Source organism: Notechis scutatus, chromosome 2 (genome assembly GCF_049901735.1).
Source record: "Notechis scutatus isolate UNSWTSFEM ecotype Mainland chromosome 2, rNotScu1.2, whole genome shotgun sequence".
In the NCBI taxonomy this organism is placed as follows: Eukaryota; Metazoa; Chordata; class Lepidosauria; order Squamata; family Elapidae; genus Notechis; species Notechis scutatus.
In genome coordinates this window covers 106,392,091-106,417,165 of record NC_142010.1, presented here as the reverse complement: position 1 = coordinate 106,417,165, position 25,075 = coordinate 106,392,091, and the positions used below count along the sequence as shown (strand labels likewise).

The window sequence follows — 25,075 nt, the reverse complement described above, 5'->3', positions numbered from 1 at the left end:
TAGGGAGTGTGACTTCTGCCAGGTATATATTTATGGGAAAGAGAAATCTTTAGGGTTAATTTCAGTTGGAATTAGTAGTCCTAGGATGACAAGGTGTGAAGTGAAACATTATTTGTGTTCATAAGTTTTTCGCGATCTAGGCCTCATTTACGTGGAGACCATTTTAAATTTAAATTTGTGTTCCTTTTAGGTAAGTATACTAGATTGGAGATTCTCAGTAAATGTAGATAATGCAAAAGTATATACTGTTTCGGGGGGGGTGGGGAGAGGGAGGGAGGGAAATATATATATATCTCCCCATCCATCCATCCATCCATCCATCCCCCTCCCTGGCTTTTATATCCAAGGACTTATCTCTAAGAAATAATTTCAAAGATGATAAATCAATACATTTTAAAAAAAATACAGTGATTCTGAAGCTGGTTTTAAGTTGCCCTGTGTCCTCATTGGATTTGGTTAAGCAGATGTTAAATTGCACCAGTTCAGGGTTGTAAACAGTAGCCATAATTATTTGAGTTGATGTATATTGTGCAAGATCCTTGGGTGTAACTACAATTGTGCAGGTTTGGGTGGACATCAGTTATTGTGTTTCATAGCATAGTCATGAGATTTACATTTAATTATAGTTTAACTAGATAAAATAAGAGAAGATAGTTAAGTAACTTAAATAGTACAATATGTTGTGAATTCAGATTGCATCTTGCCCCTTAGGAGTACAAAATAAAATCTAAGGAGGAGTAGTAGTAATATAATCTCCCATTGAGGCATTACCTTAATGTGGTTGTGGGGCTTGTGTATGCTCTGAAGAAGATGAGATCTATGCCAATGATTCATCCATAGTTGACAGATCTTGTCAGAGGAGCCAGATGAAGAATGTCTCTGCCATAAATAATATGGTGAGACATAACTTATAGAAACCTATACTGAATTCGTTGTTGCCAAAATTCAATGAGGACAATACACAAGGTGTTGGGAACTCCTGGACATCTGGTGATATGTGAGCTATAGGACTCAGGACTGTTGGCTAAACAAATATGATAAGCAGCCTGCAGGATTACTGAAGGAAAAGTAAAAGCAAAGAGATACTGCTTTGCTATTATAAATCATATCTGGCGAGAAGAGAATATCTGAAAAGAATACACTAGTTTAGGAAAGAATAACATTCAGAATCAGAAATAATAGAACAGAGGCTACCAGATCAGCTTTGATATATAATATGAAATAAAGAATATACCAAAGCAGAACTGGAAGAACTGCAAAGAACTAACCAGGGCAAAGAAATCAAAGTCTTGCCAGAGGAATCCCAAACAACAGAGATAATCCAGGTGGAATTGGTAGCATAGATTTCAGCATTGTTTTTGAACCGTTTTCATTCCCAAACTAGGCACTCTCTTCTGCTTTCTTCCCACAAAGAGCAAAGCCCTCTAACAAGAGGAATTAAAACAAACTGTGCATCTAGAACAGGAGTCTTCAAACTTGACTGCTTTAAGATTTGTGGACTTCAACTCCCAGAATTCCTCCTCCAGTCATGTTAACTCAGATATTCTGGGAGTTGAAGCTCATAAGTCTTAAACTTGCCAAGTTTGAGGACCCTTTATCTAGAACAGCACAAAGCAACAGAATAAGGCTGCCTGCACTGAAGCTTGTTACAAAAAATGGGTAGCACATTTTAAAAGATACCATTACTGTAGTTTATCAAATATATGAATTAGCTTGAGGCAAGAAATAAACCAACTGACGTACAGCACAGCACAGTTATTATTGAAGATCTTGGATGCAAAATCAACATTTTTTAAAAAAATCCCAATCAATGAACTGCAAAAATGGAGGATCAGGTTGGGAAATAAGATCAGTATGTTAAGATCAGATGCAAGCTAGCTAGAAGAGATAAATAAAAGAAGCTGAAGAACAAGAAGATCAAAGAATACCAGACTAAGAAATATCACCTAGGGACAAGAAAGATCAAGGAAGCACTGGAAAAAATAAAACAGCAAACAAGAAACAGTAAACCTCCAATTTCAGATGAATCAGAAACATTTCTACCAATCCATCAATGGAAAGATTAAAATGAATCAGTTAACACCTGACAAAGAAACAGTGCAGTTCTGGGTGCAGCTGCAGGATAAATCAAAGAAATACAATAAAAATGCTACTTGGATAAAGGAGGTGGATAAGAATAAAAAAAGAAACTAAAAAATGGTGGAGAAAAGGCCAAGTAAGATCAAGAACTGGTCAGCATTAAGTGAACAGGAATATCTGACTGGCCTGCATCCATTCATTGCCAAGCAGTGTAACACCATACTACAAGGAGGTGAAATTTAAGATTGGTTAATAACTGGCAAAAACTACCTGATAATGAAAGATCCACCAAAAGGAGTGGCATGAAGCAAATACAAGCCAATTACCTGTTTACCAAACCTTTCAGATTGCTAACTGGTATGGTAGCTGATGCAGTCCAACTGCATCTAGCTGAAAACAAGCTGTTTCCATTTGAGCAGAAAGGGAACTGTCCAAACAGCAGAAGAACAAAAGATCAGGTCCTAATTGACACAATGATACTGGAAAACTGCAAGAGAAGGAAGATCAATTTGAACGTGGCTTAGATTGATGATAAGGAGGCATTCTACTCCCTGTCACATGATTGGATAATCAAGGGCATACAAATAACGGGAATCATTAGAAACATCAGAAGCTTTGTGCAAAGATCAGTGACACAATGGAAGCTACAGTTGCTAGTCAGTAACTGACCAGCCTGGGAGAGGTTAACTTCAAGATGGGTATCTTTCCAGGAAACCCAATATTACCAGTACTCTTAGTCATTACATTGATTCCTCTGTCAGCAATACTGAACAAGACAGCCATGGCTCTCAAACATTGGAAACATATGCCAGGTTACATGTGCCAGGCTCTCGCACCTCCTTTAAAATAGATGATCTGAAGCTATATGGAAAAATACCATCTGACATGTAATTACTGTTCAGTTCTTTCCAAAAATATAGCCAAGTTATTGCAATGGAGTTTCGGCTGGATAAATGTGCACTCATTAGAATTAATTGGGGGAGGGGGAAATAGCGAAAACTGAAGAGACAACATCAAGGAAACTAAGGAAATAACATTAAGAGTTTGGAGGAAGATCATTACAAATCCCTAGCCATCCTTCAGGCTGACAAAAATAAAGCAGTCAAGAAGAGCATTACAGGTAGTCTCAACTTATGACCATTTATTTGTTCAGCATCTGTTCAAAGTTACAATGGTGCTGGGACTTATGCCTAAAGTTACAGCTACTGCAGCACCACAGTCATGTGATTGTATGATTTGAGCACTTCCACTTACAATTAATCTACAGTGATCACGTAATCCCTAGTGGTGGTCTTCCCTGCCGGCTTCCCCAGAAAGAAGCCAGCAGAGTTCTTGACAATTGCTATCCCTCCTCCCTTTCCTCTGCTCTTGGATGGTACAGAACCTAAAAGCTGGTTGGGCACATTTCCAAGTGGGGACAAACCCATCACAGACCCAATCAGATCTTGGTATGACATACCAGCTTGGCTCCCTCCTCCAGGATATGATCCTGGGTGAGATTAGCTTTATTATATACAAACCTGGCATTCATAAGCAATAGCTGAAGTCCAGGGCCATCAAGGATCCAATTGCCAGGTCAGAGAGGGATCTCTTTCAAGGACTCAGCCCAATATCCCCATGTGAGGTATGCTTGGATTTCTGATCTCTCACAGGGAGATAAGGTAGAAATGGCCCTGCTTTCCCCCTCAGCTTCCCTACCTCAGCCCTCTCAGATATATTTCCTTTTCAGGCCTTGCAGCCATATCCACCCTCTCTTGACAATTCTTCTATAATGCATCCAACTCACCAAGAACTCAAAATTATCCCTAACCCCACTTGCCTCAAGGTACTTGGCAGTTCAAGGCCCGGAGGAAAAAAGAAGACAAAAGAAAGAAAAAAAAACACCTAAAAGCTCTACCTAGTTCCTCCTTAACCCTCCTGAACAGAGCTGGCACCCTAATTATGATGCCAGGCTGAAAGGCCCAGGGCAGCCAGATGCACAAGACCAACATATGGAGATGGTGATGGTGGGGACTGCAAAAGACCAAAATCCACCAAGTCTGTGAAGAAGATATAGATTTTTAAGATCCCATTCATTGTTTTCTTTGAACATTTGTATCCTATTGCAAAGTAGCTTGTGTTCCATTTTGAAGAGCTTTCTATAATATATAATGTGTTCTCTTTCTTTTTTATTTTATGAATTAGAACATAGGGGCTTCCTGTTCTCGCATATTAGAATAGCTTTACTGATAACCTCTGTGTTGAACATTAGTTATGCTTTGTGTTGTTTCCTATATTCACCTTTTTATATAGAAGAGGTGAATTGCAAAATCATGCAAAACCAGTAGAATTCTAAATTCTGTACTAATGACAAGACATTAAACTAAATAATAAATAATAATAAGTATTTGAATAAATATTCAATTTCAGATATGATGGATTCATGGTATATTGAGGAAGAGATAAGTAAATTGGCTAGGAAGATTTCATCATATATTATGCACTGGGCTGGTACCGTAGTAGTATATTCATTTTTGTCATCACCCAGAAGACCAGTAGAGTATGAATCATTAATGCAGTCCACAAAGTGTTTCTGTTTGTTTCATGTTTATTTACAGAATGCTAGTTCCAATTTTAATGACCACCAGCGTTTTGATTCCTATTCTCCTCTACCCTTCCCTGCAAGCTGATTCTTCTCACCCCTCCCCTCTCCTCCCCTCCTCTGTCCCACTCTTTGTTTTCTAATCTTCTTGGTTAACTCTTTAGTTGCATTCCATTACAACAGTTACCTCTGATTTTACCATCTTAAGTTTTATGTTATTATTTCAATGGATGTTCCTGATTTCAGTCTATAATTACATTCAGTAGACCGCAAATTACTGACTCTGGCTCCCAAGTTTTAAACTTTAAGCAAAGAAATCTTTGTTTTCTGTATTGTACAGGTTTTTGCATTTGAGATTATAACTATTCTTGGTTGATATAACCCTCTTTAAATATCAGCCTGACCCCTTATTTAGCCTTCCAGAAGCTTAATGTGATCATGCACACATGTTAAAGTTATGTATTCTGGTTAAGATTAATATAATATGACAGAGAAAATCTTGGAACATTACTTCTTGATGCTAATATATCAAAAATTTAGTTAATATTTGTATTTCATTTGTTCACTGACATTTTTTTTTCATTTACTTTTCTTAGGCACAACTTTTCAAACATGGCAAAAGGGACGATTGTTTACCATATGGTAAGATTCTTCATGGTACCATAAACATAAAGAGTAAAACATGAGCATGATACAAATTTCTGGTGGTTATAGTTTGAGATTTTATACTCCTGTTGACTCTCCTGTTTAAAATCAGTGATTGGGATCCTGAGAACCACAGCTAGAAATAAGCTTATGCAAAGGAGATTTCTTGTCTCCCTCTTCCTTCTGTATCTTCAAAAAATCTTCTGTGGAAGGTAGAACATCTTAAATAGTATGGCATGCAGTGCAAAACAAATTCACTAATATTTGATAGAGGTATATGGTACAAGGGTGCCAATCAGGAACTCTATTTACCAGTCACTTGTGCCCTCTCCTAAACTTTTAGAACATTACTGTAATCATCTGAAAATAATTTGCATAATAATACAGGATGTGTAAGGCAGAGCTTATTTAGAGATCAAATTTGAGAACTCAGTCTGGTAGAAAGACAGGTATGGATAATATATATACATATACATATACATACATCATACATACATACATACATACATACATACATACATATTATATGAAATATTTTTTAAAAAAATCTTACTTTCATCCATGTCTGGAGATTGACATTGGGATGGATACAAGTTAGGTGGAAGGAGATTGTAGTGCCTCTTTCTATAGGAATGGGTGACTTGAACAGAGCTCAGCGATGCTGATGATTTATATTGGAATTACAAAGAGATGCCTCACCCTTAAGAATCAGTCCTACATATCCTTTACTGTAGGACTATTCATATATAAAAAATGGTTATTTTTCCTTTATTTTCTGTCCGTTTATAATATATACAGTTTTGTATTATTCAACATACAAAGTCTAAGGTGATTTCTTAGAGCAAGTACTTTGTATGTTGAATAATATCTCTCTCACTATCCAGGTAAAAAAGCATTCCCAAATCTTTTGGCCTTTTGTGTACATCTTCTGAATGCTACTGCAGATAGCCTTCTGGGATGCCCATTAACAAAATAGCTGAGCAATATAAGCAATTGGAATTCACCAATTTATCAGAATTTGGGGGCTGTGGTTGAAATCCATCTTCTCCTAATCTTTTAATTTTGTTTCTATGCAGGGGGCATACTTAGAAATCTACATAATAACTATCTAGCTTTAGTGGGATCTATTTGAGGGTCAAAGGTGGTCTCAAAGAAGACTGACACTTCATTGTCAGTATGCTAACTTCCTCTTTTTGAAAGATTAGTAGTTAATAAAAAAAGGTGGGCAGGAAATCTTTTGAGCTCATTGTATAACTCCAAGCTATGAACATCCTAAAATGTACTATAATATTAGATTATAAGTATTAAGTTTATCAATAAATAGGAAATTGTGACACTAGTTAATTAACTAAAAGGTACATTTGGGTATATCTGCTATAAAACATAGACTCATCTGAAATTCTAGGCTGCTTAAGGCAATAGGTTTTCTGGAAAAATGTTGCCTAAATGTTTTGTTTTATAATGTACACTGATACTTTCCCCTAATAAATCAAGTTTATTAGGGAAAAGGGGACTATAGAACTGAGACCAAATACTTAACTTCAGTGCAGTGTCTTATGTGTCAGAACTATTTCCCCTCTGCCCCCCCCAAATAACTTAACAATTGTATTGGTATTAAAAGCTGAGCGTATGTTTCATAGTCTTCTGCTGAAAATATTTTAATATGTGTTTCATATGTATTACATAATGGACAAAATTGGATATATTTATTGATAGAGAAATGTATTCATTATAGCTTCTACTGTGCTTGAATGTCTTGATAACTGCAAGCTCTTTGAAAGTAACCAAACGATTCTTCGCAAGCTGGGAGTGAAACTTGTTCAGCGACTTGGTCTGACATTTCTTAAGCCAAAGGTGGCAAAGTGGAGGTTTGTTCTTTTCATAATCATGTTTTTACTTGCCTTCTTTCCTTTTATTAGGCTAATCTGAGTTGTAAGATCTATCATTAATATGAGTAGATAAGTAATAAATCATCTCATTCATTTGATGACAAGAAGTTCTGGTTTAGCAATATTTGTGTATGAACTTTGGCATTCTATAGATATAAGCAACTTCTTCCTTTATAATTTTAATTTATGTTATTACTTTACATTTTCTACAATTTATTTTACAGTTAAATTGTCCTTTCAAAGTTAAATTTAGGATTATGTAAAAAAACAGATTCTAGGAGGGAGTACATAAAGGTGTGATGTCTCTTCCTTTTCTTCTATCATATTTCCCTTTGCCTCCTTGAATGAAAGTACCAATACTGAAAAACATAATTAGGCTGTTAAAAATTTCCTCCCACTAAAATACACATTGTTACACTGGGAGTAGCAAGAATAAAGGGCATGTAGGTGTGGGTGTAGCTCAGGAATCCCCAAACTTGGCAACTTTAAGATTCCCAGAATTCTTCAGCTAGCTATGTCCACAAGTCTTAAAGTTGCCAAGTTTGGAGACCTCTGGTGTAGCTGATGGGTCCGCAAGTAAAAAAACGTAGGAGCCAGAAAGGATAGTGTTGGTCTGCCACCACTATTCAGGATACCCTGCCCCCTTGGCTCCACCCCTCAGCCCTGGGAGCTCAGCTTGGTCCTGGGGATTTGGTTTTCACCTATCAGTTCTTTGGGGCCATACAAGAACAGTCAGTGTTTCTTGACCCCTGGCTGAAAGAATGAAAAAGGACTTTGAACTAATATGGATTATGTTACTAAAGCATAATAAATATTAGGCAGTTTGCTCGAGGAATAATTAAAAAAAGGTATTTCTTAAGTTGTAAACTATGTCCACAAAGCTTGAGCTTAGATTGCACATTTTATATATTTAAATATATTCATATTCATAATATAAATAGTTACATTCTATTTAATTAATAAATGGTAATTTACAGGTATTTTATTGGTGAAATTGCTTCTAGATAATGCTGTGCAACCTTTTAATAGCAAAATGTCAGCACAAATTTTCCTCACAAATTATTTCACCAGTGACAGAATATTTTACATTTATTTTTAAAATTGACTTCATTGATATTTTGAAGATAATGTGCTTTCTCTCTGCTAACAATATAGCCATGGTGAAATTGCCTTTCCAGGTATCAACGGGGATTCCGATCTTTAGCTACAAATCTACAGTTTTCTGGCGGAGGTCTCATTCCTCAGAAAACAGAAAATATATCAGTTGACACAGGAGAGGAGGAAGAAGAGGAATACGATATTCCAGGAGAGGTTGAAAATGTTATAGGTATGTTTGATCAAAAGCAATGTAAGATCTGATATCCTGGCCAATGTGGTTTATGAATTTGATTTATTGATTTATGTACAATTCCGTATGGTATGTGGTAGGAAAGAATATAAATAGTGTTACGTTATCTTTGTTTCATAGTTAAAAAAATATTATTTATATCTAGATTCTTCCTCTTAGTTTTCATGGCTAAGGCGGGACTAGAACTCATATTCTCCTGTTTTCCACCTGGTGCCTTAATCATTAGACCAAACTGATACTTTGTTATTGAAGTTGTTATTATTAATTTGATTTGTATCTAAATTAAATGTAGCTAACAATAATACTTTGTGCATGTTACTATACTGATGTTATTTGTGATTTTTGGTTATAGTTCTTGACATTGTTTTGACATTGAATTATGAGTCCCTCCCTTTCATGCCCATTGACTTTTCCCGCATAATTAATTTAATCTTCATTATAAAGAAGTGTTTAAACATATTTGCACCAGATCCAATAAAACAAACAAACAAACATGATTTTTCTTACAAAATCATGTTTAGGAACAAATCACTATCCTTACCACTCCAGTAAGATTTCGAGATGTATCCTAATGAAACTAGAAGTGCCAAGAGAAAGACAATATTTGGCTGCCTTGAATTCATGTTATCTTTTTAAAAACATTTTTTCACAGAGCAATTGTTGATTGGATTAAAAGACAAAGATACTATTGTGAGATGGTCTGCAGCAAAAGGGTATGTGTTCTTTAGTTAAACTGATTTACACAATTTAATCTATAAATATTGGTAACTAGAATGATATGGAACACAGTGCTATTAAATGTTCTGTATAATATAACAAAACAAAGACCTTGCTTATGGATTCATTTGATTTTTGTTGCAATATTTAATTTTTCATGTTTGAATTATATTCTAAAGTTTGACTTCTTTTCTTATGCTTTATTTATTTAGTATTATTTAGTATTTCCTATTTAAAAATACTGAAGCTATTTTCAGTAGTTATATTGATAGCCATAGCCAATTTCATTAGTTATAAAAATACATTGTTATAAATAAATAAATAAATAAATAAATAAATAAATAAATAAATAAATAAATAAATTCATGTCCCAAACACTGGGAAGCAATTACATTGAGATGTAAATTCTTTATTGCAATTTGTTTGATTGCTGTGAGCTGCCCTTAATGGTTGAGAATTGGGTAATTTAAAAGTTTAATAAATTATTATTATGAGCCTTTGTTTAGTGTTGAATAACAATCCCTATGTATTTAAATGAAAATGGACTGTATTTACACATGCTTTTTCTTCATTTTGTGACAAAGATTTCCAAAGTAATAAACAGTGCATATCTAAAAACATTTACTTCTTCATATTTCTGAATCCAGAATCCAGAAATAAAATAAGACCACTTACTACAGCAAATAATATAAGGATTTACTGGGGCCTGCTATGTGTCTTGCCTTCTTATAAATGGATCAGAGACTGTAGCATAGGAACATACCAGAAATGTATTTATAGGAGTTTGATCTGATGATAGGAGAAATATTACAGGTTATCTACTTTGGCATGTCTATGCTGTAGAGAATGCAGAAAAAAAAATCTATTTAATCTTCAGTTGAAATTAAATTTGTTTGATCAATATATATTACAGAATTATAGATTTGAGTTTCAAAATTACAAAGCTCAGATTTCAGGACCATAGGTATGTTTATGAAGAACATGGCAAACATAGATTGTTGAAAGTCTTAATGAAGTGCTGTTGCTTTTTCAGGATTGGCAGGTTGACTGGAAGGCTGCCAAAAGAGTTAGCTGATGATGTTGTTGGGTCTGTATTAGACTGCTTCAGGTAATACTTTGCATTTTTTTTTTTTTCAGAAATGAAATTTTATCCACAAAAACTTTATCAAGCAGAAGCATAGAAGTTAGATTCCAAAATGGAAATATATTTTTAAAAGCTCAACTCACAGTATCTAATTTAATTATTTGGTTTGATACCTACATATATAGATGTAAGAAAGAGTCTACATTTTTAGTATTTCATCTAACAAAATACTATCATAGAACTAGGAAATGTGCAAAATAAAGATGAATGGTGTCTCCAAATTTAGACTGGAAGAGTTAGGCTCCACAGGGTTAACAAATTTTGTTATAAAGAAAACTGTTCTCTAAAATGCTGCTGATTTGATGCTTGAAAGTCTTCATTTCCGCTTTATCACAAAATGTTTTTTAACAAACAGCACAGACCAACAATTCATTGCTAGAAATGAGATAATAGATTTCATCTTCAAATGCTCTAATTCTTATCACCATTTTTTGTACCTGGAAAATCCACAATTCTTGATAGGTATCTTGTTTTTTCCTTAATTGAGAAACAGGTTGATGCAAAATATGAAATCATATTTACATGTTGGTTTAATATCTTGGTTTATTCTAAATCTGATACTTATTTTTAGTATGTTTTTGATTTGAATCTTATTTTTCCTGTTAAAATTGGTTATAATGTTTTAGATTACAATCTCAATCTTTTTTTTTTTTTAGGACTAGGAGGTTTCAGATTCTTATAGTGTCCACTTTCTATCGAGATTTACTTGGTACTGTTATGCCAGGGCACCTTAGGAAATTCACATGGATGCTGCAGGATTGCAAATTACTAGCTTAAGGTAGTTCATGGTTTAGACCTAGGGTTGTGAAAAAAATTGTCAAGGCATTAAAGGCACCATGAACTGCCAAAGTTTGGGACCTCTGCTATTGAGCATAGAAAGATAATTGTTTAAATATTTTTAAAAAAACCTAATGTACACCAATGCAACTTATAAAAAAAGGGGAAAAGTGAAGTGTCACTTTGGGATTTTTGTTAGATTGATTCATAGTGACATATTTAAAGAAAATATTTGATTTTATGTTTTGCTGCATAATTACACAGCATCATGTAAGACATTTTAAAAATCAGAATTGTTTATTTTATTTATTGTAGAAATTTTATATTGCTGCCTACTTGCACATGGCGACTCAAGACAGTTTACACGGATATAAAAACCGTATAAAAGAAATAAAAATAATAAAATAATAAATTAGTAAAATAATAACCCCCTCCCACCCCAGCGACAACACACTTTCATACAAACCATTTAATGGGCTCCATCCCACTCTGGGTTCCCCACGCCCACTGATAGAACTACGTCTTCAGCACTTTCCAAAAGAGTGTTAGCATAGGGACCAGTCCAATGTCTGAGGTAATAATGTTCCAGAGGGAGGGAGCCCCCACAGAGAAGGCCTTTCTTCTGGATCTTGCCAGATGTATCTCCCTAGGGGATGGGATCCGCAATATTCCTTGCCTCCCCATTCTTGTGGGTCAGGTAGATGTGACTGGCAAGAGACGATCCCTCAGATAATCTGGTCCCAAGCCATGGAGGGCTTTAAAGGTGACAACCAAGACCCTGAATTGCATCCGAAAGCAAATCGTCAACCAATGCAGTTCCCGCAGGAGAGGTGATACATGTGCAAACCGAGGTTTGCACAAAACCATGGGGGCTGCTGCATTTTGCACTTACTGAAGCTTTTGGATGCTTTTCAAGGGCAGTTCCATGTAGAGCACGTTGCAATAGTCAAGAAAAATTAGGAAAAAATCATCTTAACCCTGTTTTCTAAAACTGTAGTTTTCAGGAAACGGATAATGCGTGGCATGGTGGATGTTTGGCACTGGCAGAATTGGGAAGAAGAGGCTTGTTACTTCCTTCCCGGCTATCAGATGGTAAGTGTTTTTTAAACTGAGTTGAACCAAAAATAAAACTCTTCAAAATAAAGTTAGATTTTGATTTGGTATAATTATATGTTAATAATCTGAGCCAGTTTTTGACTAAGACTAGGTAGGCAGTAGTCTAGCTTTCCAAAGCTTAGGGAGTGCCATTGCTGCCTCTCCTTCTGAATTATTTTAGACATGCAAAGTGTCTCATTAGGGGGAGGTGATACCATCAGTCACCGTAGCCTATATAGTTGTTTGTATTTTCAGAGTCTGGGAGAAATTTATATCCTAGCCACCTAGATGTTCCTTTCTTATTGTTTAAGATAATAACAGCACTAGCTATCTTCTTTAGTAAAAGTTGTCAGTTACCATCATTAAGTAAGAACTACCTGCACAATCTTCATTAATCACTTATCATACATGGCAAGTTCTCTAAAGACTTAACATTTTAATGCCTCTGGATAATGGTCAAACTATTTATATATTCCATTTGTATCCCATGTAAATACAGGGATTCTTGAACAATGTGACTTTCCTTCAATTCTGATCGAAAGAAAAATGAGTTGCTATGATTTACATTTCAAGGACTTCTTTGAATTTTGTAATTTTGATGGTTAAAAATATAATGAAAGAAAGATGTATTTTAGGATGAAATATACTAAAATGCATATACTTCAGTAAATTACACTTAGAAAGGTATATTTTACTGGAAAATATTCACTATATGTACATAAATAATATTTAAATACAGATTTTAGAATACATATTTGATTTTTGTGCATTTTTAAAAAAATGAATTTTACACTAGAAATGGAATATATACCAAAGAAATACAACATTGACATGAATCAGAAATAGAGTGATCTATTCTTCCCCAGCTAAACATTGTTACAACTGGTAACAAAGATACATTAATGTTGTAACTTTCTGAGGAATATTCATAATGATACTTAAGATTCATCTGTAGCCTTTATGGTTTGTTTCTTTGCAAGTTATTTTTTGCTACAATATAAATAACATTATCGTAATAAGCAGAAAAATTACTATAACATGTGAAATGGAAAATTATTATTACAAACAAGTCTATGAAACATTCACTGATACTTATAGTATGCAATCTCTTTAGTGCTACAAACTCATATGGATATAAAATAAAGAATTCACAACACAAGATTCCTTCTAATATGGGTTGAAATAAATAATTTCTTGATTTGCATTTCGCTCAGTACTTGGGACCTCAAGTTGCAGTTTATCAAACATGTAAGCATTTGTGTGGGACCCTACTTTGTTTAAGTCCTACATTTTAATTAATTCAATTAATTTAGGCCTTAAAATTTCAACCATAACATTTTTATATTGGGCCATTTGACTTGGGAAAAACACAATACCAAAACTGTAATTTAGAAAGTTTAATATGAGTGCTCTAATATATTATCAATGAGAATTCAATAACACTAATCTTAAGCAATTGGAAATTTTCATTCTTAAAATATTAATAAAACAGCAAAAATACACTGGATAACAAAAAACATAGAAAGATTTGAAAATAAAATTAGTCAGAGACAGATAGAACACTCTTATTATATCCAAAATGTACTTCTAGAAGCTCTATTTTTGTAATAAATTGTTTTCCCAATAGTGCATTTATGAAACATGTTTCTACAATAGTGCATTTAAGAAATTATCATTTAGCTTCAGTTTTACATTTAAATGTTCACTTTAAAAAGGTATGATTATGAGACATTTCGGTTACTTTAAAATGTATATACAAAACATTTTAATATTTACATAGTTCAATTGAATAGAATAAATGAATCTGCAAAGTAAAAATAAAAAAATTGGTACTGAAAAAAATGTTTAGTTATTTTTGTTGGATAGTGTACATATGAACTCTACTGGATATTTGGTGGAACAATATTATGTTATCCTTGTTCTCTTTCTCAAAGTGAACACTCGACTGCATTCATTTGTTCTTACTCTTTTGGTTCCTGATACTTTTGTTGCTTCTCTGTGATTGGTCCTTTTTTGTCCTTTTGCTTTTTTACAATGATTATTCTGAGTTTCGGGTGGTTCAGCAATGGAATCTCTATATTGAGAATTGTTCTCTTGCATATTTTTCTCTGTGCTCTCTTTTTGAACTGTACTTGGACTGTAGGAAGCTAATTGACAGAGAGCAACGGCTGCAGTTTGTTTCTGCTCATCACAACTCTCAATTGTCCTTGGTTCCTGCACTTCTTTTATAGGCATCACAGAAAGAGACTTACTGAAGGAACCTTTATCTGCTTGGTTCTTAGGGTTACATATTTCTGTCCCCAAATCTTTATTTTCAACTTTTTGAAGGTTATGATCTTTAGTTTCATATAGTGAGTTCTGGAGACTTAAATTTACGTGATAGTTGTCTTTCACTGAAAGGTTCAAAGGCATTTCCTGCAGTTCCATGCAGTTCTGGTTTTCTGTTGGGAAAGTGCTTGTATATGTATGTGTATCGACTAAGTTTGCATCTGGTTTCTTGGAAAGATTAAGTGGTGAATCATCTGAATCATCTTCGGAACTGGACAAAGTATCGTCATTATTATCATTTCCATGCTGTACATTTTCCTTTTCATTACCGATGTCACTACTGAGAGGAAAAATGGAAAACGTTATTGTCTAATTTGGCAAAATACTTAAATGAGGTAGATACTTTGAATTAGATATGAAACAAATTGCTTGTATATAAGCTATTAGAAAAATTATATCATAGTTACACACAGACACACACATCATTGCAAATGCATTTGCTTACCTGATTAATATTTTTGCATGTGCGACGTAGTTTTAAATCTCAGGTGACATGTGAGGAATTCATACATTTTGGCTTATTTTCACGAAAAGTTAAGATGATTGCATAAAAGAAAACTATGAAGTCAATCTGTGCATCGTATATACTGAGAAATATATATTTCATTATGATTAAGTATTATGCTTTATCAATGTATATCTGAATGTAGCAAGGATTTTCTGATAATTCTGTTAAAAATAAGTAAATGTTCACTTTGGAGAGGCCTACTGTATAATGATTGTTGGAAGTAAAACATGTTAAAAATACAGAATGGGAAGAGGCCATTTAGGCCATTGTTATATACTGCCTATTGTAAAATGCTTTTTTATGCAGGGGTTCCCCTGAAATCTAAAAGTTATTTCAAATGTTCCTCCAGAATAAAAAGCTTTTAAAAGGCTGGTCTAGAATCTGCTTTCATGAAATGAAATATTCAATGCTTAATCCTTTTTAAAAAAAATCAAAATGTTATATTATTCCATAGATTCTTCTGGTGTTTGTTTATATTGACTGGGTTTGCATCATATTACTATATTTATATAATTTTGTTCTCAAACACTGCCTAGGGTGAAGAGAAATGTCTTTTTCCTCATTCAGCACTCAGAACAGCAAATTATTAGACCAGGGCCACACAAAAGAGAGGTAGTGGTGAATTTAAGGAAAAAAGTTCGAATTAGGATAGCCCTGGCCTTGCTCACTGGTATGTAACCCTTGTAAGAATATTTTCCCCCCCCACTGTTTTAAAATAAATTTTCCCACCCAGCTATATATAGTTGCAGCCCATGTATTTCCTACTTGCTGTGTATTTTCCAGTTTGACAAGTAATGAAATATGTCCTAGGAGGCCCTATGTAATGTATCTTGAGGGCATGTTTGCTTTCACCATAGACTTTAACAGGAAAAAAAATGTTTTAAAAGGACATTTGACATTTTACCTTTTAGGAGAGTTTTCTTTATCTTCCTTTGATACAGGCGGAGGAGATTGTTCTGTACTTTTCCTCACAGGTCTGAATGCTGTAAAGCTTTCTTCAGGTTGATCACATTTGTTAATAACTGAAGATGACTTATTAGAAAGATCAAATAGGCCTTCACAACCATGGCTAGTTTGAGTGAAGTTTGTCGGGCTGGGTCTTCCTGGGGACCCAGTTGCTGCACTTCCAGCACGAGGGCTCATTTTGGCATTTTCTCTTTCATTTTGATCTTCTTTAGAATGACCTTTGTTATGCAGCATAGGTATTTCCTTTTCATAGTCATCTGTTTTTTTATGAGAATTTTGTGGTGATAACCTGGCTGGACTTGAAGAATGCGGATAGAGCAAGGTTTCTTCCATTAAATGAGAATTTGTGTCTCTGTTAATATCTGCAATGTGTGGCAGCCTGTAAAATGCTGATTCTGTTGGCCTACAAAATCCATATGGCACTGAAAGATTTGGACGATATGGCTGGAATAAGCGGTAGTGTTCATATGTTGCTGGATTGATTGGTTTAGGAAGTGGTCCTGGATGAGGAAGAAAATGTCTTTGATCTTGAGAACCGTAGACAGATAACACTGAACTTTCACACTCATGAGAGTTTCCTGATAGGAAGTAAGGTGCATAGATAGCTAATCCATGTTCATACAGTGAAGGTGAATATTCTGGAATCATGGGTTGTACATAAGATGGAATGGAAGTGAAACCTTTTGCAGGTGTAATTTTATGATTAAACTCTGGAGTAATAATTGTACCACCTGTTTTCCATAGATTGTTTGGAGCATGAAAGGCTGACTTTGTGGGAAAGGAAGAGCCTTTATTTGAATCGGAAAGAGAACTTAATTGAGACATATCATTATTGTCTTTATTGTGCCGATGCTCTCCCACTGGAACAAATGCAGAAGGCCTTACGATGCCTTCAAGAACAGACTGTACATTGATTGTACTTTCTTCTTCATTACAAAGAAGAGTTAGTTCCTTTTCAGTGGATGGTTTTGGTCCATTTACTGATATAGTTGTCACTTGGTTTTGAATTTCCATATTTTCCTTGGAGTCATCTTTGGCAAATGCATATTGAGGTTTAGAATCAAAATTTGAGAGGACCTTGGAAGAAGTTGGTTTGGCTGCAGTGTCTACCTGAGTGATCTGCTTCGTCTCCAAAGAATTTGACTTTGAACATTTGACAACACGATCTTGTTCTGTCACCAGCGTAATGGAGTTTTTGCAAAGCCCATATTTCATATGGTTAAAAAGATGTGATTTCTCATTGCAGGTAAAGGGGCACTGAAAGCACTTGTATTTAAATGGTTTTCCTGGAGGTCTGGGGATATAATGAGGTTTTTTTGGTTTGCGCTCTTTGAGGAGGCTCATCTTGTAGTCTGATGTTACGTTTAGGATTGTCCTTATAACAATTAGTTAACAGAGCTTTAGTTAGTTTAAAATTAATTTGTGCTTTTTATTGTTTCTTCCAGCTCAAAGAAGAGCTTTCCAAAAGATTTGATATGAAGGCAGTTTTGGAAGTGTCAGGAAATAACGGCCCTTGCAAACAGAAAACTGTAATACAAAAATTAGTGTTAGAAACATTAGAGTCTTTTTATAAGGATATGCATATCTCTATCTTCTGGACCTGAGACATTGTCATTTATTTATTTAGAATATATTCATTATGTAACTATTCCACCTTTCCTCTTGAGCTGAAGCTGAATCCTATGATTTCCACTTTTTTTTCTCCACAGCAACAACTTGTCGGTTAGGTTGGTCTGAAAGTCACACATTGAGTTTCTATGGCTGAGAGTGGGCTTCAGCTTGAATCTCTCTGTTTCTAATCTAAAATCTTAAAGGCTACACTATCCTGGCTCTGAATTTTCCATTGTTCTCTGGCAGGTACCTAAAATGTGTGGATCGTTTTCTGTTCTGGAAGACTTATATCTTGAAAATGACATGGTATTTATGCTATGGCCAAATATTCTGGGATAAAAATGAAAATATTCAGGAAAGCATCTGAAACTGAACAAAACTGAACAACCTTGTGAGGAAATAGAATCTTTGGAGAAGGGTATAAGTAGGTCAACAGGATGAAGATTATTCCCAGTATACTATCTTTGAGCGGAATGATATTTAGATGTCTTGTTTAATAGCCATTTACTGAACTTCTTTTTCCTGAATGTGTCTATTTGCTTTTCAAAAGCCACATTAATAACATGTAATCTGAGTAATGTGAAGTAATACATCACAATTTTTCAGATATTTCTCAACTTATTATTTCTTTTTATCCTAATGCAGAGAATGAAATGGCAAAGGGAAAACACATGGAAACTTATACAAATAAGACAAAGTGCTAGAACACAATGAAATATATGTGTGTGTGTGTGTGTGTGTGTATAATACAAACACACACATATATATATTTCATTGTGTTTTAGCACTTTGTCTTATTTGTGTAATTTGTTTTATATTTTATTATTAGCCATCTTTACCCCATGTGAAATGGTAAGCTAAGCTATAAAATTAATCAATTCTGAACATTGCATTTGTTATTTTTGAATATAGCATATTAGCTTCATTGTATGATTAAGCTATTGGTATGATGAGAAAAAAAACTTATTTCTTGTCAAGTCACATACATGTCAAGACATATATGTCTATTATGTTCCTTTAAAAAAAAAATCTTCTAAATTTATAATTCCAAATATTTTATTTTTTTCTTTGTAGAGGGTACATTATTCATTAGAATATTGTAGCTGCTTTACCTTATCTACGACCATATTTATTTTTATAGGGTATTTAAAAATTATCCTGTAAATTTATGTAAAAATATTTCAGAAGTAGCTTATAAATTTTATAACTTATTCTACAGCAGAGATCCCCAATCCCTGATCCATGGACCAATACCCAGCTGCAGCATGCCAGAAACCAGGCCTTGCAAACAAGCAAAGCCCCATCCACAGGATGCAGGCAGCACATGAAACTACGCCTTCTACCATCCGCAGAAAAACCACTCCACAGAATTGGTACCCCAAAGGTTGGGGGCCATTGTTTTACAACATAGAATTGAGTCTTTATTTTCCCTTTCTGATATATCTTGCATTTATATTTTAGTGATTTATCATCAAAGTTCTAAAATATCTTTCCTGGGCAAGACATAGCTCCCTCTATAAGAGGAGATACAGCCATTTATATGTGAAGTGATCATTCTGCCCTTTACTGTCAATACTGAATCTCTTTGAACTTTTTGCCACACATTCCTCACTGTAAAGATCTTCATCATTTGCTGTGACTCTCTCCACCCTGAATAACTTGATGCCATACTCAAACTTAACTGTATGGGTTTGCCCCTGAATCCAAATAAATTACAAGTATGAGAAAAGTGAAGCTAATTTAGAAGAAACTTAGCCTTTACAAACAAGATTGCCCTAAGGGGAAGCACCTAAGTCTGGACTAGCACCCTAATTAACTGACCTGAGGTTCAGGGGTGTTTCCTACCTGAAATTCTGGTTGAATTAATTAAAGAGAACTCTTACAAACAGCACTGGAAGACTATCCACTCAGGATGTGACAGGGAAAAGATGAAAGCAGAGGGAGAGGGAACTGTAGGTGGATGAGACTATGTGAAGAGAAGGCAGGTACTGTTAACAAAAGTAGAAGCTTGAGCATAATCCAGTCAAGCCAGTTAGGGAAAGAGGAAGAGATTCTATGCTAGGGAGAAGTAGGGTGGAGTGGGATTGACTCCATCCTGGAGAGCTGACCCAGCTCTACTAGAGAGCAAACAAGCTTTTTAAGCAGCCTAAGCAAATATTTAAGGACCGGCTAATATGCATAATTTGCAACATCCCACAGTGAGTCTGATGTTAAGTTATGGAATGACGTCTTGTTGCAGTTTCTTTGTTGTTTATAATGATGTTACTAACGAACTCACTGTTGTGTAGCATGGCTGGTCTCTAAGGTATAAAAAATAAGAGTCCAGCATCCATTGATTTATAAAGGCATAATTTTCTTGCTTTCTCTTAGAAATAAAACAAATGGATACTTTTAATACAGGCTGGTGATTTGCTCTGCAGATAAGTCAGACGGGCTTGTATTAACTTGTTCCACTATGTGTACTGATTCTGAAGGCGTGAGAATCTCTCAGAGTCATGTTCTCATGATTTTATAGATGTGTTATGGCAGAGATCTAAAAAGTGATGATTTCATCATGAACTGTAAGCACTATTATCAAAATGATGACTGTTGCAAAACCACATACTGTATGTTACCCGAAACTACAGTAATACAGGGAAATGATGGCTTTACAATTTCTTGAAAAGTTTTTTCCCATTAATGTTTAAACTACAAACTAAAGTAAATGCAGAATATCTAATATTAATTTTCAATGTAAAATATTATACATGTGTGATTACAAATTAAGCTATAAAATTTGTAATTCCTTAAAAACAAATATATGTCAATAAAACTTTATGTCTTCCTGGATTTTTAAATTCATACTTGTGAATGAAAATTCACACACCATACTTTGTTTTAACTTTTACAATGTCACTTGACCCTCTCCTGTTACTTTTGAACTTAATATTTTTCTATTCATTATGAAATATTGACCCATCATTTACAATATCAAAGTGTATATCATTCTAAATGAATTTTGCTTCCCTTTAATTCATTACTGGTTTATTAGTGATACTTTTCCATTAAATTGAAAAAAGTAATTTTTTATTTTCTCCTGATACAGGTTAGAATGTAAAAGATGCTTAAGAAGAATTTGGTGGGACTTTTTTTTCAGCTGCTATTTCCAAATTTAGAATGCTTCAAGCAAGTGCCACTAAATATAGGAGCTATTTGAAAATCATAAGCTCTACTATAGAAACTATATAAAATAGTATTGCAATTTGGAAGATAATTAAAATAGCAAGTGAATGTTAGTATATTATCTTTCTGACATAGTTGCTTGAATTAATTTATACATGCACACTAATTTATTTGGACAATATTAACAGAAAATACCCATCATAAAGCAGCAAAATAGTGCTTGAATAATGCAATTTAAAATTTAGATAATGCTGTATAAATAAGGTGCAATATTTGGTGAGTTCAACTTATACCTAAAATACCTCTGTGCTAGCTTTGTGTGAAGAAAGCTATGTAGTCTATTGTAGCCAAGTCAGGAGTCTGATAACAAGTTTTCAGACATATTTTATTAATGAAATAATTAGCATCTGATGATGTGATATTACAATCCACAAAAACTTATTCCTTTCAATAAAATTTGTCAGTCTGAAAGGTGCTACCAGATTCTTTCCAACCTTTGTACTAATTTATAAGCCTCTGCGCAAATAATACTTCAAGTTACTGTTGCCACAACAAACTGTCCCCAAGGTTTACAAAGCCAATAGCAGCTTGAATTTATATTCTGATATAAGAGTATACTGAGATACAATAAAAGGTTGCTCAGTATGCACCATTAATTCTTGAAGTACAAAAAAGGGAAAAAAATAAGTAGTATGTGTTTCCTTGCTAAAACTAAATTTCTATTAATTTATTGCACAGTTAAAGTAAACTTGGAATTTATACGGTTAATTATCATGTGCATGGGAGCTTGCATCTCGGTTTCTGAGATATATCTTTCCAATAACATATAACTTAATCAAACTTTTTTGAAATAATAAATCTCTTTAGGTATTTCAAATAGAAAAAGGCAAACTCTGGGTGCAAAATAATTTTTACAGCAAAAATCTATGTAAATAATAACATACCTATGTATTCTATATTTATTCCCCTGTGAATAAATATAGAATTGCAGTCTTAAGGATTCCATAATATATTTGGAATGAACGTGGATTATTTTTACTATAGTGAAGAAAAAAAATAGGAACAGGCTAGTGATAACTCTGAATTATGCTTGGCATATAAAATCATTAATTGCCATTCCCAGTTTTTTTTTTAAAAAGAATATAAGTAATAGAGTTAAAATGAAATACATACTGCTCTTTTTGTGAAACAAAACAATCTAAACTGAAATAGTGCTAGTGCCAGTTAGATATATGTGGACATATATTTTTTGATTCTAGTACCCTTTGTGTATTTCCAATTACACTGGCAGTGGTGATGCCTGGGAAAGGATGAGACTTTATAGATTTGGGAGTAAATTTGAAATCTTGTTTGGTCTTTTAAAAAGACAAAAGTTATATTAATTTCTGTTAGCCTTTGTTATTACCTGTGTAAATATTTTGAATTCAGCACTGAAAAATAATCATAATACTTTCACAATGTACAGCATTACATTTTTTAAAAACATTCAAAGTGCTGTTTCAAAATATTCTTTAGAGCACATTGGTGTAATGATCTTGCTTAATATATCATAGCTATGGCTGGCTACGCAATCATTTTTAAGGAACATTATGCATATGGTCTGCTGCTGTTGCAGCATTCTTTTTTGTGATATTGATCTAGGTGACGAGTCTTTGTTGAGGTGGAACATTTTAGAAGGGCATGCTATGATTAAAATATTGTGATGTGGCATTATTGCATAACTTAAAATCATGCCACAGTCACCTATCCAGCATTTTGCAAGAATGAGATTGCTGAGTTTTATTCCAGCCCAGATTTTCCAGTGATTAACTACTCCACCTTCTAGATTGCTAATGTTTAAAACTAAAATGACAGTTTTTTATTAACAAAAATAAAATTTGCATGCTTGATGATGATGGGTACAAAATGAGGAAAAGGATAAATTCTATAGAAGTCAGCACGAACTATAACGAAATAAGATTTTACATTTATAAATTCCAAGTACAGGAATTATTTGGTTCTACATTTTTAAAGCAACTTAAGCCCATTTTATACTAATCACAACAGGTATTCATTTATTTATTTTCCAAAGTAAATTAGCAAGACAGTATACTTTTCTCTCACATATTTCATGCACACACACACATCTTAACAACATCTTAATTATGACTGTCATAGCAACTGATACTATACTTATTTGAATACAACAGAAAACCTGGCTTTTTAATTTAAATATTTAAACAAGTAAGAATACTTCACTTGAATGTGTTGAATGAGGGAATCTTAAAAGTTTATTTTACACTGAAAATTAATAAATTCATCTTAACAATAGCTGTAATAGCACCTTAGCTTGGACAAAGTAATATAGTAATGTACAGATTTAAATAAAAAATTACACCTTATATCATAAATCTGCTTTTAAGAATAATGCACTTGTACTGGAAAAACTGTGTTTTGCCAGAAAGGCAGAACATGCTAAGGAATACACTTAACTAACACAGTTTAGTTAGCTGCTAGTCTTTTCTTTTATATCATTTTTGTAAATTATTGAATGACTGAAAGTTAACTTACCTGTGAGTTTGGGCACTCGGATCCAAGTTGTTCTGAAATATTAAACTGTTGCTGTCAGTGTTGAGAGAGAAGTACCTGTTCACTGCCTGATTAAGTGAAACTGAAGGAGGCTGTTTCAATGGGAGGGACTTAAAAGTGTAGGAGTTAAGCCTTGAGGGTGTAGAGATGCACCTGATATTACTTCAGCCTGAAGCTACAGTTCATGTGTTTTCCTCTATTGCTTTCATTTGATGTTGCTTCAGCATTCGGGCTATTGAGCAGAACTTCTGTCATGTCTGTTGCCTTCAACAAGCAGTATTTGTGTTATTCTCTGAGTGAATAGCCTCCTGTCAAGGGGAATAGAACATGACACAGGCATGTTTCTTAGTTTAAAATCTTTGAAATCATTTCTGAGTAACAGCGAGTTCATAACTAAGACCAAATGATTATTGCAGGCTACAAACCAGGACATGACTTGGTTTGTATTTTCTTATCCAGGTCTTTTGGCGAGAATACTTGTATTCTGTAACACAGCTTCCACCTCCACCTCCCCCCTACATTTGTCCTCATGATAACTTCTGTCCAGAAACGGCAAGACTGTGCTGTAGAAACCTGCCAAAGCTTGTCAGCAGTTGGCAGCCATAGGATTGTAAGTGGAACCAAGTCATTTCAGCAGGACATTGAATAAGTTATTTTTTTTTCTTTAACAGTCACTGAGCATATTGTGTGAGAACTGTACTATTATTACATGATTACTGTGTGTTATTGTATATATGAATAAACTGGTGTTTAGCCTGTCGAAGAGAGAAAAAATCAATTTAGTGCCTGAGCATCCAATTTTACAGGAGGCTCATTTGTTGTCACAACCCATTTTTAATTGCACATGTATTCCCAGCACTTTTCTTAGTGCAGAAATTCATTAAGGAGATAAAGATGGAATATAGTTTGATTCTTAGAGCTAGGACTTAATGCCAGGATGCTGCTTGAGTGCAAAGATTAATAATACAATTTTATTAAGCAAAGCAGCAGGTGGAATTTCAGGGAAAACTCTGAAATTTCTAATTGATGGAAGCCTCTCAGAGAACCTAGCAAGGAAAGGAAGGAAGGAGGGAGGGAGGGAGAGAGAGAAGAAAGGACTTTTATTTTAAACTCTTTGTACAAAATGTTGTTTCCATTGAATTAATGATATGTCTATGTTTTTTCTTCTTTTGAGGGGATAATTATTATTTGACAAAATTGATAGTGTAACCATTAAATGGAAATATTTTAGTTTTTATGGCTTCTTTTCTGAATGTTCTGTGATAGTGTTGTCCATAATAATGACCTCTGGATAGAATGGACTCTTTGAGTCCCATCATCCCAAATAAGCACTGGTATATATGACATTCTGTCTGGTAATTACCGGAATTGTTGTCCATTATATCTGGAACATTATGGGAAAGGTAAGGCTAGAGCCCAAAGTTAATATTAAATTTGAAAAGATACTTACATATTTGTACATACAAAGTTATGTAGTTGTGCAACTCAAGTAATTTCAGATGTGTACAACATTAAAAATCCACAATTGAAAATTCACAGTTTAAACTTTCCCCTATCCACAGCGGCAGAAATAAAGGCAGCCATTTGATCAGTTTCAAATGTGGTCCCCACTGATAAAGTCATTTTTACAAAGCCTTGTAGAAAAACAAAGGAGGAG

At 34.1% G+C, this 25,075-nt stretch overlaps 2 protein-coding genes across 2 annotated transcripts in view; one reads left to right on the top strand and one right to left on the bottom strand.

Moving 5' to 3' along the window:
• Positions 1 to 25,075, top strand: part of TBCD (tubulin folding cofactor D) — a 157,024-nt gene that overhangs the window by 33,541 nt on the left and 98,408 nt on the right. Inside the window, exons 9-14 of the mRNA XM_087955684.1 lie at positions 5,257 to 5,302; positions 7,041 to 7,173; positions 8,373 to 8,521; positions 9,195 to 9,255; positions 10,293 to 10,367; positions 12,178 to 12,272. Coding sequence (XP_087811810.1) covers positions 5,257 to 5,302; positions 7,041 to 7,173; positions 8,373 to 8,521; positions 9,195 to 9,255; positions 10,293 to 10,367; positions 12,178 to 12,272 — 559 coding nt within the window. The remainder of the gene's footprint in view (positions 1 to 5,256; positions 5,303 to 7,040; positions 7,174 to 8,372; positions 8,522 to 9,194; positions 9,256 to 10,292; positions 10,368 to 12,177; positions 12,273 to 25,075) is intronic.
• ZNF750 (zinc finger protein 750) lies at positions 12,942 to 23,508 on the bottom strand. The gene is made up of 3 exons (XM_026667603.2): positions 23,401 to 23,508; positions 16,016 to 17,604; positions 12,942 to 14,883 (listed from the first exon to the last, which is right to left on the bottom strand). The coding sequence occupies exons 2-3, from the start codon at positions 17,419 to 17,421 to the stop codon at positions 14,181 to 14,183; spliced, it is 2,109 nt and encodes a 702-aa protein (XP_026523388.2). The 5' UTR covers positions 17,422 to 17,604; positions 23,401 to 23,508; the 3' UTR covers positions 12,942 to 14,180.

Coding starts and splice junctions, on each gene's coding strand:
- ZNF750 (XM_026667603.2), bottom strand. CDS start 17,421: ATGAGCCTCCTCAAAGAGCGCAAACCAAAAAAACCTCATTATATCCCC. Junction 14,884..16,015: donor AAAGAAAACTCTCCTAAAAG/GTAAAATGTCAA, acceptor TTTTCCTCTCAG/TAGTGACATCGGTAATGAAA.